At 43.0% G+C, this 16,563-nt stretch overlaps 1 protein-coding gene across 1 annotated transcript; it reads left to right on the forward strand.

Moving 5' to 3' along the window:
• Positions 1-12,397: 12,397 nt before the first annotated feature.
• On the forward strand, positions 12,398-15,195 carry LOC121868515. Its single transcript, XM_042369181.1, has 4 exons — positions 12,398-12,473; positions 13,073-13,231; positions 13,407-13,586; positions 14,754-15,195. The coding sequence occupies exons 1-4, from the start codon at positions 12,407-12,409 to the stop codon at positions 14,981-14,983; spliced, it is 636 nt and encodes a 211-aa protein (XP_042225115.1). The 5' UTR covers positions 12,398-12,406; the 3' UTR covers positions 14,984-15,195.
• Positions 15,196-16,563: the final 1,368 nt, after the last annotated feature.

The raw sequence follows: 16,563 nt of genomic DNA on the forward strand, positions 1-16,563 counted from the left end.
TTTATGTGTATTATCTTGGCTTCTCTCCCACGTTTGTTGTGTGTTGGACTAAAGGATTACAGGGACATTAAGAAGTAAAGGGGAAATCATAGTGAGGGTGAGGCAAGACAAGTGTACGAGGTGACAGTAAAGTACTATGACAACACGTAGAAATGTCCACACACACACTTGGTCATATACTCAACTAACACACACACACACATACACCCACACACTTGGTCACACACTCAACTAACACACACACACACACTTGGTCATATACACTAACACACACACACACACACACACACACACACACACACTTGGTCACACACCAACAACACACACACACACACACACACACACCCCTGGTCATATACTAACCAACACATACACACACACACACACACTCTTGGTCATATACTCAACACACACACACACGCACACACACACACACACACGCACACACCCACACACACACACACACACAGTTTGCAAAGTGAGTCTTACAATAACTTAGACTAACCAATATATTGTGTGTTTTGTATTAGGTAAAAATTATAGTAGAAAATGTAAGTGTTGGTAGAGTTATGTATGTTCACATTACTGCACATATAATTACTCGATAATGTTATAATATTAGTATGGTAACTTAATCTTTTAATTGTTATATATATATATATATATATATATATATATATATATATATATATATATATATATATATATATATATATATATATATATATATATTCTGTGAACTTAATATATTATATATTGCAGTAATTATATAATGTGAATATATAATATGCTTTAATAATTATAGTATATTCCTATATATACTGTACTTTAGTAATTAATACCCAATGCTGTAGTAATTTTTTTAACATAACATTCAATGTAGTTAATTATAAGCCTTATTGTATCTTATACTCCTATAATTACATAACCTCAATCAACACTGTATAAAATTATTTTACTTAAATAGACCACAGTGTATAATGTTGATAAGAAATATGTAACATGGTTATTCAGTTATATAGAGATAATATTAATTCTGGTTGTTCTAACAGCAAGTTAATATGGTACTTAACCTGTAGTAATGCTGATAGGTATTTATTTTCGTTGTTTGTGATGATGAATAGCTAACACCAGGTAACAAGTCGCTGTGGTTGTGATGCAGCCGTAGTAGTACTAGTTCAAAATGCTGTAAGTGAGGCAGTCACCACCAACTACACAAAATCCGACGTTCCATTATGACAGAACAGCCGCACACACAAAACGAAAAACTTCAACAACTGTCAGAAAACTTGCACAGAAAAGTAGTCGTTGCACAGTAGGTGGATGTCTCAAACTGTCTAACAATGTTACCGATAAAAGCAAAGGGCTTCAGCCTTATCCAACAACAATTCTAAGGTATGGTTGACCAGCGGAAGGCATGCCCGGCCAGTGCGTGTGTGGAACACCCTACGACATCAACTACGTCATGGTGTGAAAGATGCAAGGTTTCGTATGCATGACGCACGATGAAGTAAGGGACCTCACTGTAAAAATATTCTAATGGAAAACTTCCTTGGCGTCACTATGGAACCGACCCTCCTCCCACTGGACAGTGGACGCTTCCTCCACTGGACTGCCAACATAACCAATGAAGCCAGTGTAGACGTCAGTGCCCAAGGGTTCTAGACGATGGGACAGTGAGCCTTCTTTGACATCAGCATCTTTGATCCCCTGGCCACATTTCACCGTGACCTGTGTGTCTAGGCTGCACACAGGAGGAACGGAACATCGGGCGAGATGGGACCTAGTGCAAATATGCTTGTATGCCAGACTGGGCGAGGTGTTATCAGAACAGACGCACCCCCCCCCCTCCCCCCGAAGCAACGTCGCGACCTGTGGTGTAATGGTCAGCATGCTCGCCTCACAAGCAGGCGGACCCGGGCTCGATCCCCAGGTAGGATGAAACTATGGCAAGTTCTTTACGCCATTTGCCTCTATCTACCCAGCAGTAATTGGGGACCTGGATGTTGATCGAATTGTGGAACGTGTTCCGGGGTAATGGTTAGCCAGTGCAGTTGGCGAGTTGTCCGGTCTTCTCGGACTATTCTTTGACACTGGGTCATGCAACTCGTTAACTTAGGGTGTGGCTGCTGTGTTGGTGACAACTTTTTCACCTAAAACAAATTCACGTCTCGGTAGCCCTTGGGCCGGCCATTTTCGTTACACAAGGAGCAACCATTATTATTATTAGGGGTCGTCTATGCTTTTCACTGCTCAGGTAGGCTCTGCTGTGCCCCAGAGACACAAAATCAGATCATCAGTCCTTAACCCAACAACAAACACAGATATGGATAGACTTTGAGGCAATAGTCACAGAATGTCGCAGACATTTGTGGCTTAACTAACTCAGTTCGGGTAGATACCTTTGTATGAGGATAGTCAGGTAATAAAGTGGTGTAAAAAGTATGCCTATACAGGGAGGTTGTTGGCCGTAAAATAGTAGTAGTAGCTGTAATATTAGTAGTAGTCGAAGTGTTTGTTGTACTTGTATTAATAAGTAAGGTTACCAGACCTAGGTCCAGGTATGATCAACAGGTATTCACCAGGTGAGTCATCAACACTCTCCTGGTGGAACACGACCAGCTAAATGACAAATTAAATCAATATACATGTTAGTACAATACAAGTGTGTGTAAATATTGTATATACTCGCTTGTACACAACCCAAATGTACTACCGCGAAATAGGGTAATGGTTCCCGGGGGTCTGAGGGTCCGAATAACCTGGGTTTTAAAATACGTAAATGACATTTCAAACCGTTCAGGTGAGAGCCACAAAAAACCGTTCTGCAGTAATGCTTTTTATAATGGCTGGAGACCCCCTGAACATTCTCAATAATGGAAGGTTCAGATATTACTTTCAAGTAAAGATTACATTCTTGGATTTTATAATAACAGACTTTGATGAGCAATCGTCTAGGAGGAGATTCAATGCTAGGAAAAAGAAAAAGAAAATAACAGTATATAGTTATACATTCTCGAGCTGGTGTAATTCCACGGATCAATTTGCGTCGAGTGTTTTGTAAGGTTTGTGTGCTTAGGGGTGCGTGTGTGTGTGTGTGTGTGTGTGTGTGTGTGTGTGTGTGTGTGTGTGTGTGTGTGTGTGTGTGTGTGTGTGTGTGTGTGTGTGTGTGTGTGTGTGTGCGTGTGCGTGCGTGCGTGTGTGTGTGTGTGTGAAATGTAATAGGCTGGGATAATCTTCTGGGTGTGGCACTCAATAGTAACATGGCACTCATTAACGTGTTGAGTATAGCATTTGGTAGTGAGCTGGTAAGGTCTGTTCTACTGGCGACACAAGCAAGTTATCGCAGGTGTGTCGGGAAGAGAGGAACTTGTCCAAGCTGTAAGTTAGGATTAAAGGTAATTATGTGTTAAGTTCTCGTGACCTAACAAGGATAAGATAAGAAAGAAATAAGTTAGTAAGTAAACAAGTAAGTAAAATATTAAGTACGTTTGCATAGGAGGGAACCCTCAACAGAGTTATAGTGTTAGTTGTGAGTTTGGTAATAATTATAGTCCACAATGCTAGGTTATCTTTGCTTTAGGAACAGAAATAAAAAAATATTTATTAATACTCCATTCTATAGAAAAATATAACTAATATTAAGACAAAATATCGTAAATGAGGTACATAGTGGACTGTAAAACTATTATTATTATTACTAGTGACAAAATACTAAAACTTGTCGTCTGAAATAGTAGGCATAGTAGACCATCTGAGCTTAGTGTTGTTTTATCATAAGACTTCTTGTACATAATAATGAACAAGAAATATACAAATTCAGTAATGATCAACGGTACGAGAAACAAGAAAACATGTTAACAGGGCACAGGTGATAACGAGACACAGACGACACGACACAGAACACACAACTAACAGCACAACACAGCACAGCACAGCACAGCACAGCACAGCACACAACACAGCACAGCACACAACACAGCACAGCACACAACACAGCACAGCACAGCACACAACACATCACACAGCACAAAATAAACACAAAGCTATCAGTCACATCCATGCTATTAGTCACTCCTACCCTATCAGTCACTTCCACACAATCAGTCACACCCACGCTGTCAGTCACACCCACAATATTATCACAACCTTGCTATCATCCACGCCCACACTATCAACCACACCCACGCTATCAGTCACACCCACGCTATCAGTCACGCCCACGCTATCAGTCACGACCACGCTATCAGTCACACCAACGCTATCAGTCACGCCCACACTATCAGTCAATGCCCACGCTATCAGTCACAACCACATTATTATCAATCACGCCCACGCTATCAGTCACACCCACACTATCAATCACACCCACAATATCAGTCACGGCCACAATATCAACCACCCCCACGCTATTAGTCACAACCTCGCTATCAGTCACGCCCATACTATCAGTCACGCCCACGCTATTAGTCACAACCTCGCTATCAGTCACGCCCATACTATCAGTCACGCCCACGCTATCAGTCACACCCACAATACCAGTTACACCCACGCTATTAGTCACAACCTCGCTATCAGTCACGCCCATACTATCAGTCACACCCACCCTATCAGTCACGCCCACGCTATCAGTTATGCCTACAGGTAGTAGGTAGTAGGCAACTATCAAACAGGGAGGTACTACCGCCTGGGAAGATAATGGCAGCATAATGTGTTGTCTAATGGTAGACCCTGCTGCCATATGACATCACGAAAATTGTGACCAAGTCCCAGGCTGCTGATCTGACTTTCTGCCTCATTTACACACAATTGCAGGGTCTCAACTGTCTCTCTTACTACTGACAACACAACAACTAAAACCTTACTCATTCTTGATCTGTTTTAATTATTCTATTTTATTATCCTATGTCAGTTGATATTAATACTGAAGCGGGGCCTTCTCGGATGGGTCCCACTGGTCGGGAAGGTTGTGGACCCCAGGGCCGATCTGATCATCATCAAGCTACTGGGGCCTCAACTGACGCCACCACGGTTGATGGAGGATCGGCTTTTTTCCAACATTCGCGGACTGAGATCTAATTTTTCTTCTGTGGAGCACCATCTATCAACCTCTTCCCCCGACCTCTTACTACTCTCCGAACTTCAACTAACCAAAGCAGCTTCACCCAAACCTTTTCAAGTCTCTAACTACAACCTTTATACCTCCTTCCGTTCTAAGGGAGGTGTATGCGCCTACTGCAACACACGTACACCTGTAGCCCGAATTCACGTATCTTGAATCTCCCCTTTATGATGTCATCTGGCTCAAAATATCTCTACCTACTGTGACTATTTTTCTTTGTTTCCTATACTGTTCTCCCAACTCTACCAACTATTTCGAACTCTTTGACTATCTCACTTCTTGCCATGAGTCGTTGCTATCCACACACCCCAACACCGAGATCCTCTACCTCGGGGATTTCAGTGTACATCACAGAGAGTGGCTTGGCTCTGCAAGGGATGACCCAGGTGGAGCTGAGGCACTCTCTTTTTCCTTACTTAATGATTTGGAACAAGTAATCAAACACCCTACACGCGTTCCTGATCGACACGATCAACTTGCTAACATTCTGGATCTTTGTTTTACCTCTAACCCCTCACACTATTCATATTCAATTTTTGCCCCCTTAGGGTCTTCTGATCACAACCTTATTTCTATTAAATGAAACTGGGCACGACCACCTCCCCCACTCCCCTCTAAACGTCAACTATGGCACTATCGGAGGGCAAGCTAGCAATCCTTGCGAGAAATCTTCACCGACTTTCCTTGGGATGAATGTTGCTTTTCCACTCGGGATGCCTCAGTATGTGCTGACAGCATTGCTGGGGTTATACGGGGCTGCATGAGTGCATTTATCCCATCTTCTACCAAAACTTTCACATTACAATCATGGTTTGATCGCTCCTGCTCTCTTGCTTGCAGGGTGAGAGATAGGGCATATCGAGCTATGAAACTATCTCCTTCTCCTATTACCCACACCTCTTTCACTACTTCTAGGAATCGTTGTAAGGCTATTCTTCGTAGGGCCAAGCGGAATTTTATTAAAAGAAAGACCGCTGTCCTGACTAATTCTTCCTCTAGTAAATCCTTCTGGTCCTTAACTAAAAACATCTGTAACAACTTCTGCACGCCTTCTTTTCCTCCCCTCTTCCGTTCTAATAACTCTATAGCCAACTCTCCCCCTGAGAAAGCCAACCTCTTTGGCACCTTATTCTCCTCTAATTCCACCTTAGACGATTCCCTCTCTACCCCTCCTACCCCTGCACCTCCTACTGAACCTATGCACTTTCCTATAATCTCCACTCGCAGGGTTGCCGGTGTGTTATCCAGGTTGGATGTGAGTAAGGCGCATGGACCTGACGGAATACCCCCTCGTGTTCTGAGGGAATGTGCTGAAGCCCTGGCCCCTGTGCTTGCTCGCCTCTTTCGCCTTTGCCTCAAAACCAAAAATTTTCCTTCTTCTTGGAAGCATGCCTTGGTTCAGCCCATCCCGAAGAAGGGTGACCATTCTAATCCCTCTAACTATCGCCCTATTGCCCTAACTTCATCCCTCTCAAAGATTTTCGAAACTATCTTGAACTCCCATTTTCTCCGTCACCTTGAACGCCTTTCCCTTTTGTCGGATCACCAGTATGGCTTTCGCCAGGCGAGATCTATTGGTGATCTGCTCTCCTATTGCACCCATCTTTGGTCATCCTCTCTTAGGGACTATGGGGAAACTTTTGACGTGGCCCTCGACATCTCCAAAGCATTTGACAGGGTATGGCACAAGTCTTTGCTATCTAAACTTCCCTCTTTTGGTTTCTCTCCCCCACTTTGTTCTCTCATCTCTAGCTTCCTTGAGAACCGATCCATGGCAGTTGTTGTCGAGAGATCGATTTCTCGCTCTTTCTCTACCAATAGTGGCGTCCCACAGGGTTCTGTTCTTTCACCAACTCTCTTCCTTTTTTTTATCAATGATTTACTTCCATTCTATCCATTCTTACGCCGATGATTCTACTCTTCACTCTTCCTCACATTTTCCCCTTCCTCCTAACTCTCAAACTAGATCTGTTTCTAGAACTGATATCATTACTTCTATCAACGCGGATCTGTGCAGCATCTCTGAATGGGGAGATACAAACTTGGTTAAGTTCAATAGTAATAAAACTCAATATTTACCAATTACATTTTGTAAATTAGACGATCTCCCACCAATTACATTTCAGGACGCTATCATCCTCCCAAATTCTGAAATAAATATGTTAGGCCTCACCATTTCCTCCAATATGTCCTGGAAATCACACATCCTTAGTATAACTAAAGCTGCCTCCCGAAAGTTGGGAATGCTGTACAGATGCCGCAGCTACTTCACTCCTGAGCAGTTGCTCCAAGTATATAAGGGATTCATTCGTCCTAACTTGGAGTACTGCTCTCATATCTGGGGTGGCTCTTCTTCTGTCCAACTATTAGTTAGGGTAGAATCAAAGGCATTTCGTCTTATTAACTCTCCTCCTTTAGTCAACAATCTCTCTTCCCTTTCTCTTCGCCGCAATGTTGCTTCACTCTCTCTCTTTTACAGGTACTTTAACGGGCAATGTTCGGTGGATTTGGCATCCTGTGTACCGCCGGCAAGGCCGTGGGTTCGCAACACATGTCTTGCCCGCGGTGCCCACCATTTCTCTGTGGATGTCGGTCACACGAGAATAACCCGTTATAGTACCTCCTTCTTTCCTCACACAGCCAAGCTGTGGAATGCTCTGCCTTCTTCTGTGTTTCCATGCTCTTACAATGTCTCACTTTAAAAAGCTGGTTTTCCGGCATCTTTGTGGTATAGATTAATACAGTATAACCTTTTTTTCTATATTTACAATTTCTTTCCGTTTTCTTTTTCGCCCCCCAGGCTCCGTTGTGGATCGTTTGACCTGTGCCCGGGTGGGCTAATTCCCGTAAAAAAAAAAACTATCAGGAACGCCCGCTCTATCAATCACGCCCCACTATTAACCACGCCCACACTATAAGTAACACCCACACTATCAATCACGCCCACGTTATCAGTCACACCCACGCTATCAGTCACATCCACACTATCAATCACACCCACGCCAAGTTTCACACCCATGCTATCAGTCACACCCACACTATCAGCCACGCCCACACCATCAGTCACCCACGTTATCAGTCACGCACACGTTATCAGTCACACCCACGCTATCAGTTACACCCACTATCTCACACCCACCCAGTCACACCCACGCTGTCAGTCACGCCCACGCTGTCAGTCACGCCCACCAAGTCACACCCACGCTGTCAGTCACGCCCACGCGTCTGTCAGTCACGCCCACGCTGTCAGTCACGCCCACACTATAAGTAACACCCACACTATCAGTCACGCCCACGCTGTCAGTCACACCCACGCTATCAGTCACACACACACGTTATCACTCATACCCACACTATCATTTAAACCTATGCTATCAACCACACCCAAGCTGTCACTCGCTCACACACACACACACATGACCAGTCACGCCAATGTCTTGTCGCTACCTCATTGTGTATTTATGAAGAAAATGGCGCATTGCAAAACAGATGAAACTAACACGCTATTACAATGAACACTGTCTATCAACCTTCCTGTGGGTGCGTGACTGTTATCTGCCTGGCGACAAAGGAACTGAAGTTGTTGTAAATGAGTTTTATTTGTAATTTAAAAATGAATTTGTCCTCTGTGTGTGTGTGTGTGTGTGTGTGTGTGTGTGTGTGTGTATGTGTCATTATCCAAGCCTATATATAATTCAAATCGGTATTTACATATTAATTACAGCAACTCAGGTAACTATTGCGAATAACTTTTACCATTTTGGTAATATTTGCAAATTTTAACATCTAAAAAAAAGGTAGTGAAAGAAATTATAGTAATAATAGAATACAATAATATCTTGAAAATACGAAATATAAAAGAAACGGAAACTGATATACAATGGCGGCCATATAAGTTGTTGTTGAGGTCATCGTGTGCTTCAGGTGTACCTAAGAACATAAGAACATTTGAAAATAAGGAGTCTGCAATAGGCCGGCTGGGCTGTGCATGGCAGCTCCTGTCGAGAGTTACTACCACTTCCTATCATCCATGGATCTATTTAGCCTCCTTTTAAAACTTTCCAGCGTTCCAGCACTTACTACAAAGTTGCTAAGCTTGTTCCACTCGTCTACCACCCTATTTATGAACCAGTTCCCTCCTATCTCCCTCCTAAACCTAAACTTATCCAACTTAAATCCGTTGCTACGAGTCTTATCCTGCTCGGATATTATAAAAACTTTATCTACTGTATATCTCCTCTATTGATTCCTTTCACCCACTTAAATACTTCTATCAAATCTCCCCGCACTCTTCGTCTTTCTAGGGAATGCAAGTTTGGTTTCTTTAGTATATCTTGATATGGAAGGTTTCTAATTCCCGGAATCATTTTCGTCATTTTTCGCTGCACCGACTCCAGTGAATTGATATCCATTCCATAATAAGGGCACCAGAACTGAACAGCATAATCGAGGTGCGGCCTGACTAGCGTAAGATATAGTTGCAATAAGACCTCTGCACTCTTATTACTTACACTTCTAGATATAAAACCTAATACTCTGTTTGTCTTATTTCAAATATTAACGCACTGATTTCTAGGCAGTAGGTCCGGACTTACAAGGACCCCTAAGTCTCCTTTCACAAGTTGACTTCTCTAGGTTGATGTTGTTAAGCTGTATACATTGACAGTATTTGTTTTTCCAATATTAAGTACGCTGCACTTGTTGGTATTGAATTTCATTTGCCATATTTCTGACCACTGATGCAGTTTATTTAAATCCTCCTGTAGTGCATTTACTTCCTGCCCTGAATTAATCTGCCCCCCTATTTTGGTGTCATCCGCAAACTTGCTTATGTCACTGCTGATCCCAGTATCTAGATCGTTTATGTAGATTATGAACAAGAGTGGGCCTAGTACTGACCCCTGGGGAACCCCACTTGTTACACAGCCCCACTCACATTTAACACCATCTACCTTGACCCTCTGTGTTATATCGGTGAGCCATGATTTTATCCAATTTAAAACTTTCCCCTCGATACCATGAGCCTTAACTTTTCTCAGAAGCCTCTGATGCGGTACTCTGTCAACCGCTTTGCTAAAGTCTAAGTAAATAACATCATAATTTTCGTTATTACCTACTACCTCGAAGACTTTCCTAAAAAACGTTAGCAGATTTCGTATACAAGATTTTCCCTTTGTAAACCCATGTTGAGCCGGTAATTTGACGCTGATGCTCTGTCTCCCTTTTTGATTATGTTTACTACATTTGCCTGATTCCACAAGTCTGGCACAACTCCCGTGTCTAATGATTTTGTTAATAAATTTACGAGGGGTCCGCTAATCTATTCCTCACTCTTTCAAAACTCGAGGGAAAACTTCATCTGCCCCTGGGGATTTTGTCTTCTTTAATTTATTTATCTTCTTTAGAACATCTTCTTTTCTAATAGTAATATTCTTTAATTTCTCTTCTTCATTTACCCTAAATATCAGTTCCACCTCTGGAATTTCCTCGTGAATTTCTTCTGTGAAAACTGATAAGAAGTGGCTGTTTAATGCTTTGCTTATTTTCTCACTATCATCGATCACTTCCTGTAAAGGCCTGGGAATAAGGGATTGAAATCCCTTACCAGACTAATCAGGTTCTTAATAAAGGAAAGTCAAGGACCATGGTTTTCTGAGGAAAAGCAAACAACCGTTTGAGATTGACATCTCTTTACTATAAAAAATATATAACACAAATCTCTGACACCACTCAACAAACATCAAATAATTACGGGAGTCAAACAATTAATGCCGCCAATAGTTAATGGAGTTAATCAATTAAGGGAAGCAAACAATTAAAGGAATCAAACAATTAATGGGAGTCAGCAATTAATGGATTCAAACAATTAATTGGAGTCAACAATTGATAGAATCGAACAATAAAGGGGAGTCAGCAATTAATGGAATCAAACAACCATAGACTAAAACAATGAACAGATATTTCCTACGGCAGTGGCCCTGGGGGAAGGTTCTGGAACAGGGTGATCCACACTCAGGGTAGGGAAGCGTCAATTCAACTCCACACTCAGCGACGTCTTGAAATGGCAGGAGAACACCGGGACACAGACGGAATGAGATGAACTGACGGTCGTGGTATGTGGTAGTGGTAGGTGACCAGAGAATTGACAGTCGATAAGTGAAGGTCTGGGGACACAGCCCACGAGTCCAGGACCTATGATGAGAGCACAGCCAGAATATGACGAACAGCGGGGTAGCTAGATAGTGACTGTATGGCGGCTGGGGTGAATCTGCCTGTGACACGGGTAGCAGCTGCCATTCTCACCTCTGTCCAACCGCCCTAAGTGTTGTCCGCACCAGCAAACGAGAGAGTTAGCAGCGGTAATGAGCAGGGAGATCGTCTCCGCCCTTACACTTCCCCTCTCTCTGACTTTAAAGGTCCCACTTTGTCCTTGACCTTTGTCCTATATACATGGAAAAATTCCTTGGGATTCGCCTTGGATTCTCTTGCTATCCTGACTTCTTAGTCCCTCTTTGCCTTCCTTACATTTTTTTTAACATTCCCAGATTGTTCATTATACCTATATCTGAGCTGCTCCTCCGCTCCCTCTAATTTCTTATAAATTCCTGTTTTAAGTCATGTTTAAATTTTTTGGTCATCCACCTTGGCCTCATTCTTATTTGACCTAATTTTTCTGTATGGTATATTTCGTTCTTGTGCTTTATGTAGTATACTAGTGAATATATTATAGTCATGATCAATTGTTGTGTCATCTATGACCTCACCCCTTCCTACTGGGGACTGACGTGACTGTTCCCAGGTGACCTCACCTAGGTACCTTCTTAACCCCTGATAATCCGCCAACCGAAAGTTTGGGACTCTGACCATATTGTCATTATTTTTCGTTTCCCAATTTAGGGTGAACCTGATTTCTCTGTGATCACTGTTACCTAGTTCTTCCCCTACTGTGATATCTCTGATAATATTTTCTTTATTTGTTAATACTAGGTCTAATATATTGTCACCTCTAGTAGGTTCTGTAATTAGTTGTTTCAAAAAATTGCCCTGTACTGCGTCTAGGAAGTCTTCATATTCAAAGTTACCTACAATGTTTTCCTAGTCAATATTTCTGAAGTTGAAATCCCTCTGAAGCAACACGTCACCATTTCCAGGGAGGAACCACAGTACCATGATGGCAGGGAGAGACATTGTGATGGTGGTGGTGTGGATGGTGATGGTTCTGTTGGTAGTGATGGCCGCAATGGCCATGGCCGGTGCACCACCAGTACTAAATTCGGTAACTTTATGGTGGTACCGGGGAAGGCTCTGTCTGCTGGTGACTTTTACGGCGTCTACACCTTAGATAACGCATGTGAGTTACGTCATCGTCACGTTGTTTCAAAAGAGTTTCAGTAACATTTTAATCTTCTCCATTTTTTGTATTATTTAATTTAATGTAGGAATTAATGAATTATTTTGATAATAATAACAAATAAAGCCACGTAACTATTTAGCTCCCCCATAATCCTGCCCAAGATTACAACCTGAGAGAGTTAGCTGGTGATCACTGCACCTCACAGCTCAGGTAATGGTTTTGTCTAATAAATATTTTGTTCTTATTTACAGGTAATTTATTATGAATAATTTAAGTTATTGCAACTTATAATTGTACTTTTTCTCTATGATAATTAAAGACTTGCAATCACCTTTCTCTTTAAATAATAATTAGAGAATTTGTGATGAGTTTTGTGATTGTTTTGGTGTAAAATACATCATCATTATCAGCCGCGTAATTTGTGAACATTACTTATAAAAGATACTTTTACCTGTGGTGTGTTTCTTCACATATGTTAAGTAGATAAGTACTTAACCTTCAGTTCAACCCTCAACTTACACTGAGGCTCAGAGACCATCTATGATATATCTATAAACGTATTCATTACACTGACGAAGGTTTTATCGGCCGTGTAGGTACGTGTCGCCTGGCGTGTTGGTCTGCCAAGCGGTGTGTGGCGGTAGCAGCGGTGCCAGATACAAGTGCCAACACGGTACAGTGCCACTTGTCTGAGAAGGGACCCATCAACCACACCCTCACCGACACCCCGGACGCCACCTACTACTTCTGGGAAGGTCAGCTGTTGGTGAATCTTTCTCGTAATACTAATGTTAATTATTGTGTGTTTATCAGTGTTGTAGAGAAGCCCGTGTTGTGGGGGTCAGTGTCGGGTCCTGGAACAAGTTTCATATAATAAAATAATATATTGTCAGGTTGTGACTCAGTAAACAGTAAATTGTCTCTAAACAGCTTCGGTGCCAAACAACTTCTACGGGATCATGAAGGACAACTACCTGTATCTGGTGACGAACCATCAAAGAACATTTACCCACGGGAAGGAACTGTGCGCCAAGATACCTGGGCACCGCCTCGCCACCATCAAGACTGCTCGCCAGTTTGAAACAGTCACCGCCATGTTGAATGCTAACAGCATGTCTTGGGGGTCGTGTGAACGCTTTTTGCTCGACGCCATGCAATATGACCCTCTGTTATTGTTGCTATATTGGCTCTTGTGTAAACTCATTCAACAAGATAGATAGATAGTCATTATTTGTTGGGTGAGAGGTGTACCGTCAGAAGACCTGGGCAACACAATGGCTGGGTCGTAACATAAACATGATAACCTAAAGTCACGTCTTCAAGGCCTCAGCCACATTGTATGTTACTTAGCATCTCTGTTCGTCCAGCATAACCCGTCGACCGTCAGTGTGTTATTACTGCTCACGTATCTCTGGTCGTCCCGTCACCTGTCCTGACATAAGGGGCGAGGTACCCCTTGATGTGGTTCTAGGAGGATGGTAATGACAATGGGTTGTATTTAAAGGGAAAACAGGGAACCGCATAAAGATTCGCCACCTCAGCTTATTTTACCTGAGGCTTAAACACCCTAATGCTACATTGAGGGGTTAGTTGGTTAAGTTAGGTTAGCTTAGGTTTCGTTTGATTAGGTTAGATTAACTTATGTTAGGTTAGTTCATGTTAGATGAGATTAGTGAGTTAGGTTAGCTTAGGTTTCGTTTGGTTAGGTTAGCTTAACTAATGTTAGGTTAGTTCATGTTAGATGAGATTAGTGAGTTAGGTTAGATCAGTGGTTCTCAACCTTGTTTGCCCCATGCACCCCTTTCACCATATGTCAGAATGTCATTCCCCCCTCCTTTCCAAGATTGTCTGCCTCAAAAAGTGCATTCCAAATAATATGCATATAATACTGAAAATCCTTTATTTTTTCCATATTAGTATCAGTTCCCCCCTGAAAACCTGAGGGGGGAAATTCCCCCCTGGTTGAGAACCCATGGGTTAGATTAACTAATGTTAGGTCAGTTCATGTTAGATTAGATTAGTGAGTTAGGTTAGATTAAGTTGAATTAGTTTAGGTCAGCATGAGGGTAGTTAAGAAATCTGAAGATAAAATTAGCTAAGGCTTCCTAATCTTAAGATGATTCTAGAAAAAGTTGCATCGTTAAAATAACCAAAAACACATCTCTCTCTCTCTCTCTCTCTCTCTCTCTCTCTCTCTCTCTCTCTCTCTCTCTCTCTCTCTCTCTCTCTCTCTCTCTCTCTCTCTCTCTCTCTCTCTCTCTCTCTCTCTCCTGACAGGCTGGCCAGTGTGGGTGGACCTGGAGAAGCCTGGGGTACTTGCAACACCTCTGCAGTGGGGAGATGGAACTCTGTACGGGGATGGCACCGTGACACAGCTGGCAACCGTTGTGACTGAGAGGGATTATGCAGCTGTCTACCGCCTAGAAGATCAAAACTTCGACGATAAATCAGACCCTGACCTTTATTACATCCTGTGTCAGGCTAACCCACTCGGTCTAGACTGGTAGTGAGGGAATTTCCTCATGAGGCCTTGTAGTAAGTATGTCTGGCTCAGTCTGGAGTTTTGGTAGCATAGGTGTCCTTCTAGAGTTATGGTAGTATGTAGCTCAGTCTGGATTGGTAATAGAGTGTAGTAGTAAAAATCTAGAGGATACACACAAAGACTAAGCACAAAGACAATGCGGCAGCAATGAAGAGAAGATTGACAATGTGGCAGACTGGGGCCCTTGATGATCTCCTATGTGAAGCGAGAACACTGCAGGAGAGACTAAAATTTACAGGTGATGGAAAGCAAAACACCGATGACGTTGCAAGAAAGTTTGGAAACAAAATGCGTGTGGGGAAAGTGTCTCTGGCGGGAAGATCTCTCAATGAGGAATCCTCCGGTGAGGTTCTGCCAATAAACAGAGAGACATTAAAACAACTGAAAGAAAAATATCCCCTGCAAGTGAAGACGAAGGCATCAGGTTCCAAGGTGACTATATCCCACCAAATGCTGTCCAGTTCGAGAAAATAACAGGAGGGATGGTGTGCAAAAAGGCACTGAAGACTCGAGAAGGTGCTGGCCCTTCAGGTTTGGATGCAAACGGTTGGAGAGTCATCCTCAGCACTAACCAGTTTGGCCCCGTAGCAAATGATCTCTGCACTGCCATTGCCGTCCTTGCAAGAGAGCTGGCTTCCTCGTGCTGCCATCACCTCCATGCTTTGACGGCCTGCCGCCTCATTCCCCTGGATAAGAACCCAGGATGTAGGCCTATAGGGGTGGGGGAAGTACTGAGGCGGATCATCGGAAAATGCATAATGGAGGTGGTAAAGGATGATGTCAGGGCAGCAGCAGGGAACCTGCAAGTTTGTGCTGGCCACCAGGCTGGAGGGGAAGCTGCCATTCACGCCATGAGAACGATATTTGAGCAGCGTCATTGTGAGGCCGTTCTCCTGGTAGACGCTTCAAACGCATTCAATATACTTAACCGCAAGGCCGCACTGCACAACATCAAGATCAAGTGTCCAAGCCTTGCATTGTATGTTAAAAACTCCGATAGGAATCCATCAGACCTCTATATAGTAAAAAACAAGGCTCTGAGAGGTGTGACACCATCATAGTGTCAACCGAGGGAACAACGCAGGGGGACCCTGTTGCAATGGCAGTGTACGCAGTAGACCTATCCGTGCTCCAACACACAATAAATTTGTAACAACTGAGGTCAAACAAGTGGCGTACGCTGATGACCTTACAGGAGCAGGAAAAGTGGAGGACATCAAAAAGTGGTGGGACCTGGTAACATCACGAGGCCCACAAATAGTGTACCACCCAAACGCCAGCAAGTCCTTCCTCATTGTGAAGCCAGAACATTATGAACGGGCAATGGAGGTGTTCGGTGGTGGTGAGGTCAAAATAACAAAGGATGGCCAAAGACACCTAGGCGCACTAATCGGCACGACGGACTTCAAGACCGAGTACGTAACGGGAAAGGTGAATGAGTCGGTTAGGGAAATCGAAGCTCTGTCTGAGATTGCTAACACAAAGCCACATGCAGCTTTTGCCGCATTCACCCATGGAGTCAAGCATCGCTGGGACTACCTGATG

This window comes from Homarus americanus, unplaced genomic scaffold, assembly GCF_018991925.1.
Source record: "Homarus americanus isolate GMGI-L3 unplaced genomic scaffold, GMGI_Hamer_2.0 scaffold59495, whole genome shotgun sequence".
NCBI lineage: Eukaryota > Metazoa > Arthropoda > Malacostraca > Decapoda > Nephropidae > Homarus > Homarus americanus.

Coding starts and splice junctions, on each gene's coding strand:
- LOC121868515 (XM_042369181.1), top strand. CDS start 12,407: ATGGTGGTACCGGGGAAGGCTCTGTCTGCTGGTGACTTTTACGGCGTC. Junction 13,232..13,406: donor CACCTACTACTTCTGGGAAG/GTCAGCTGTTGG, acceptor GTCTCTAAACAG/CTTCGGTGCCAAACAACTTC. Junction 13,587..14,753: donor CGCCATGTTGAATGCTAACA/GCATGTCTTGGG, acceptor CTCTCCTGACAG/GCTGGCCAGTGTGGGTGGAC.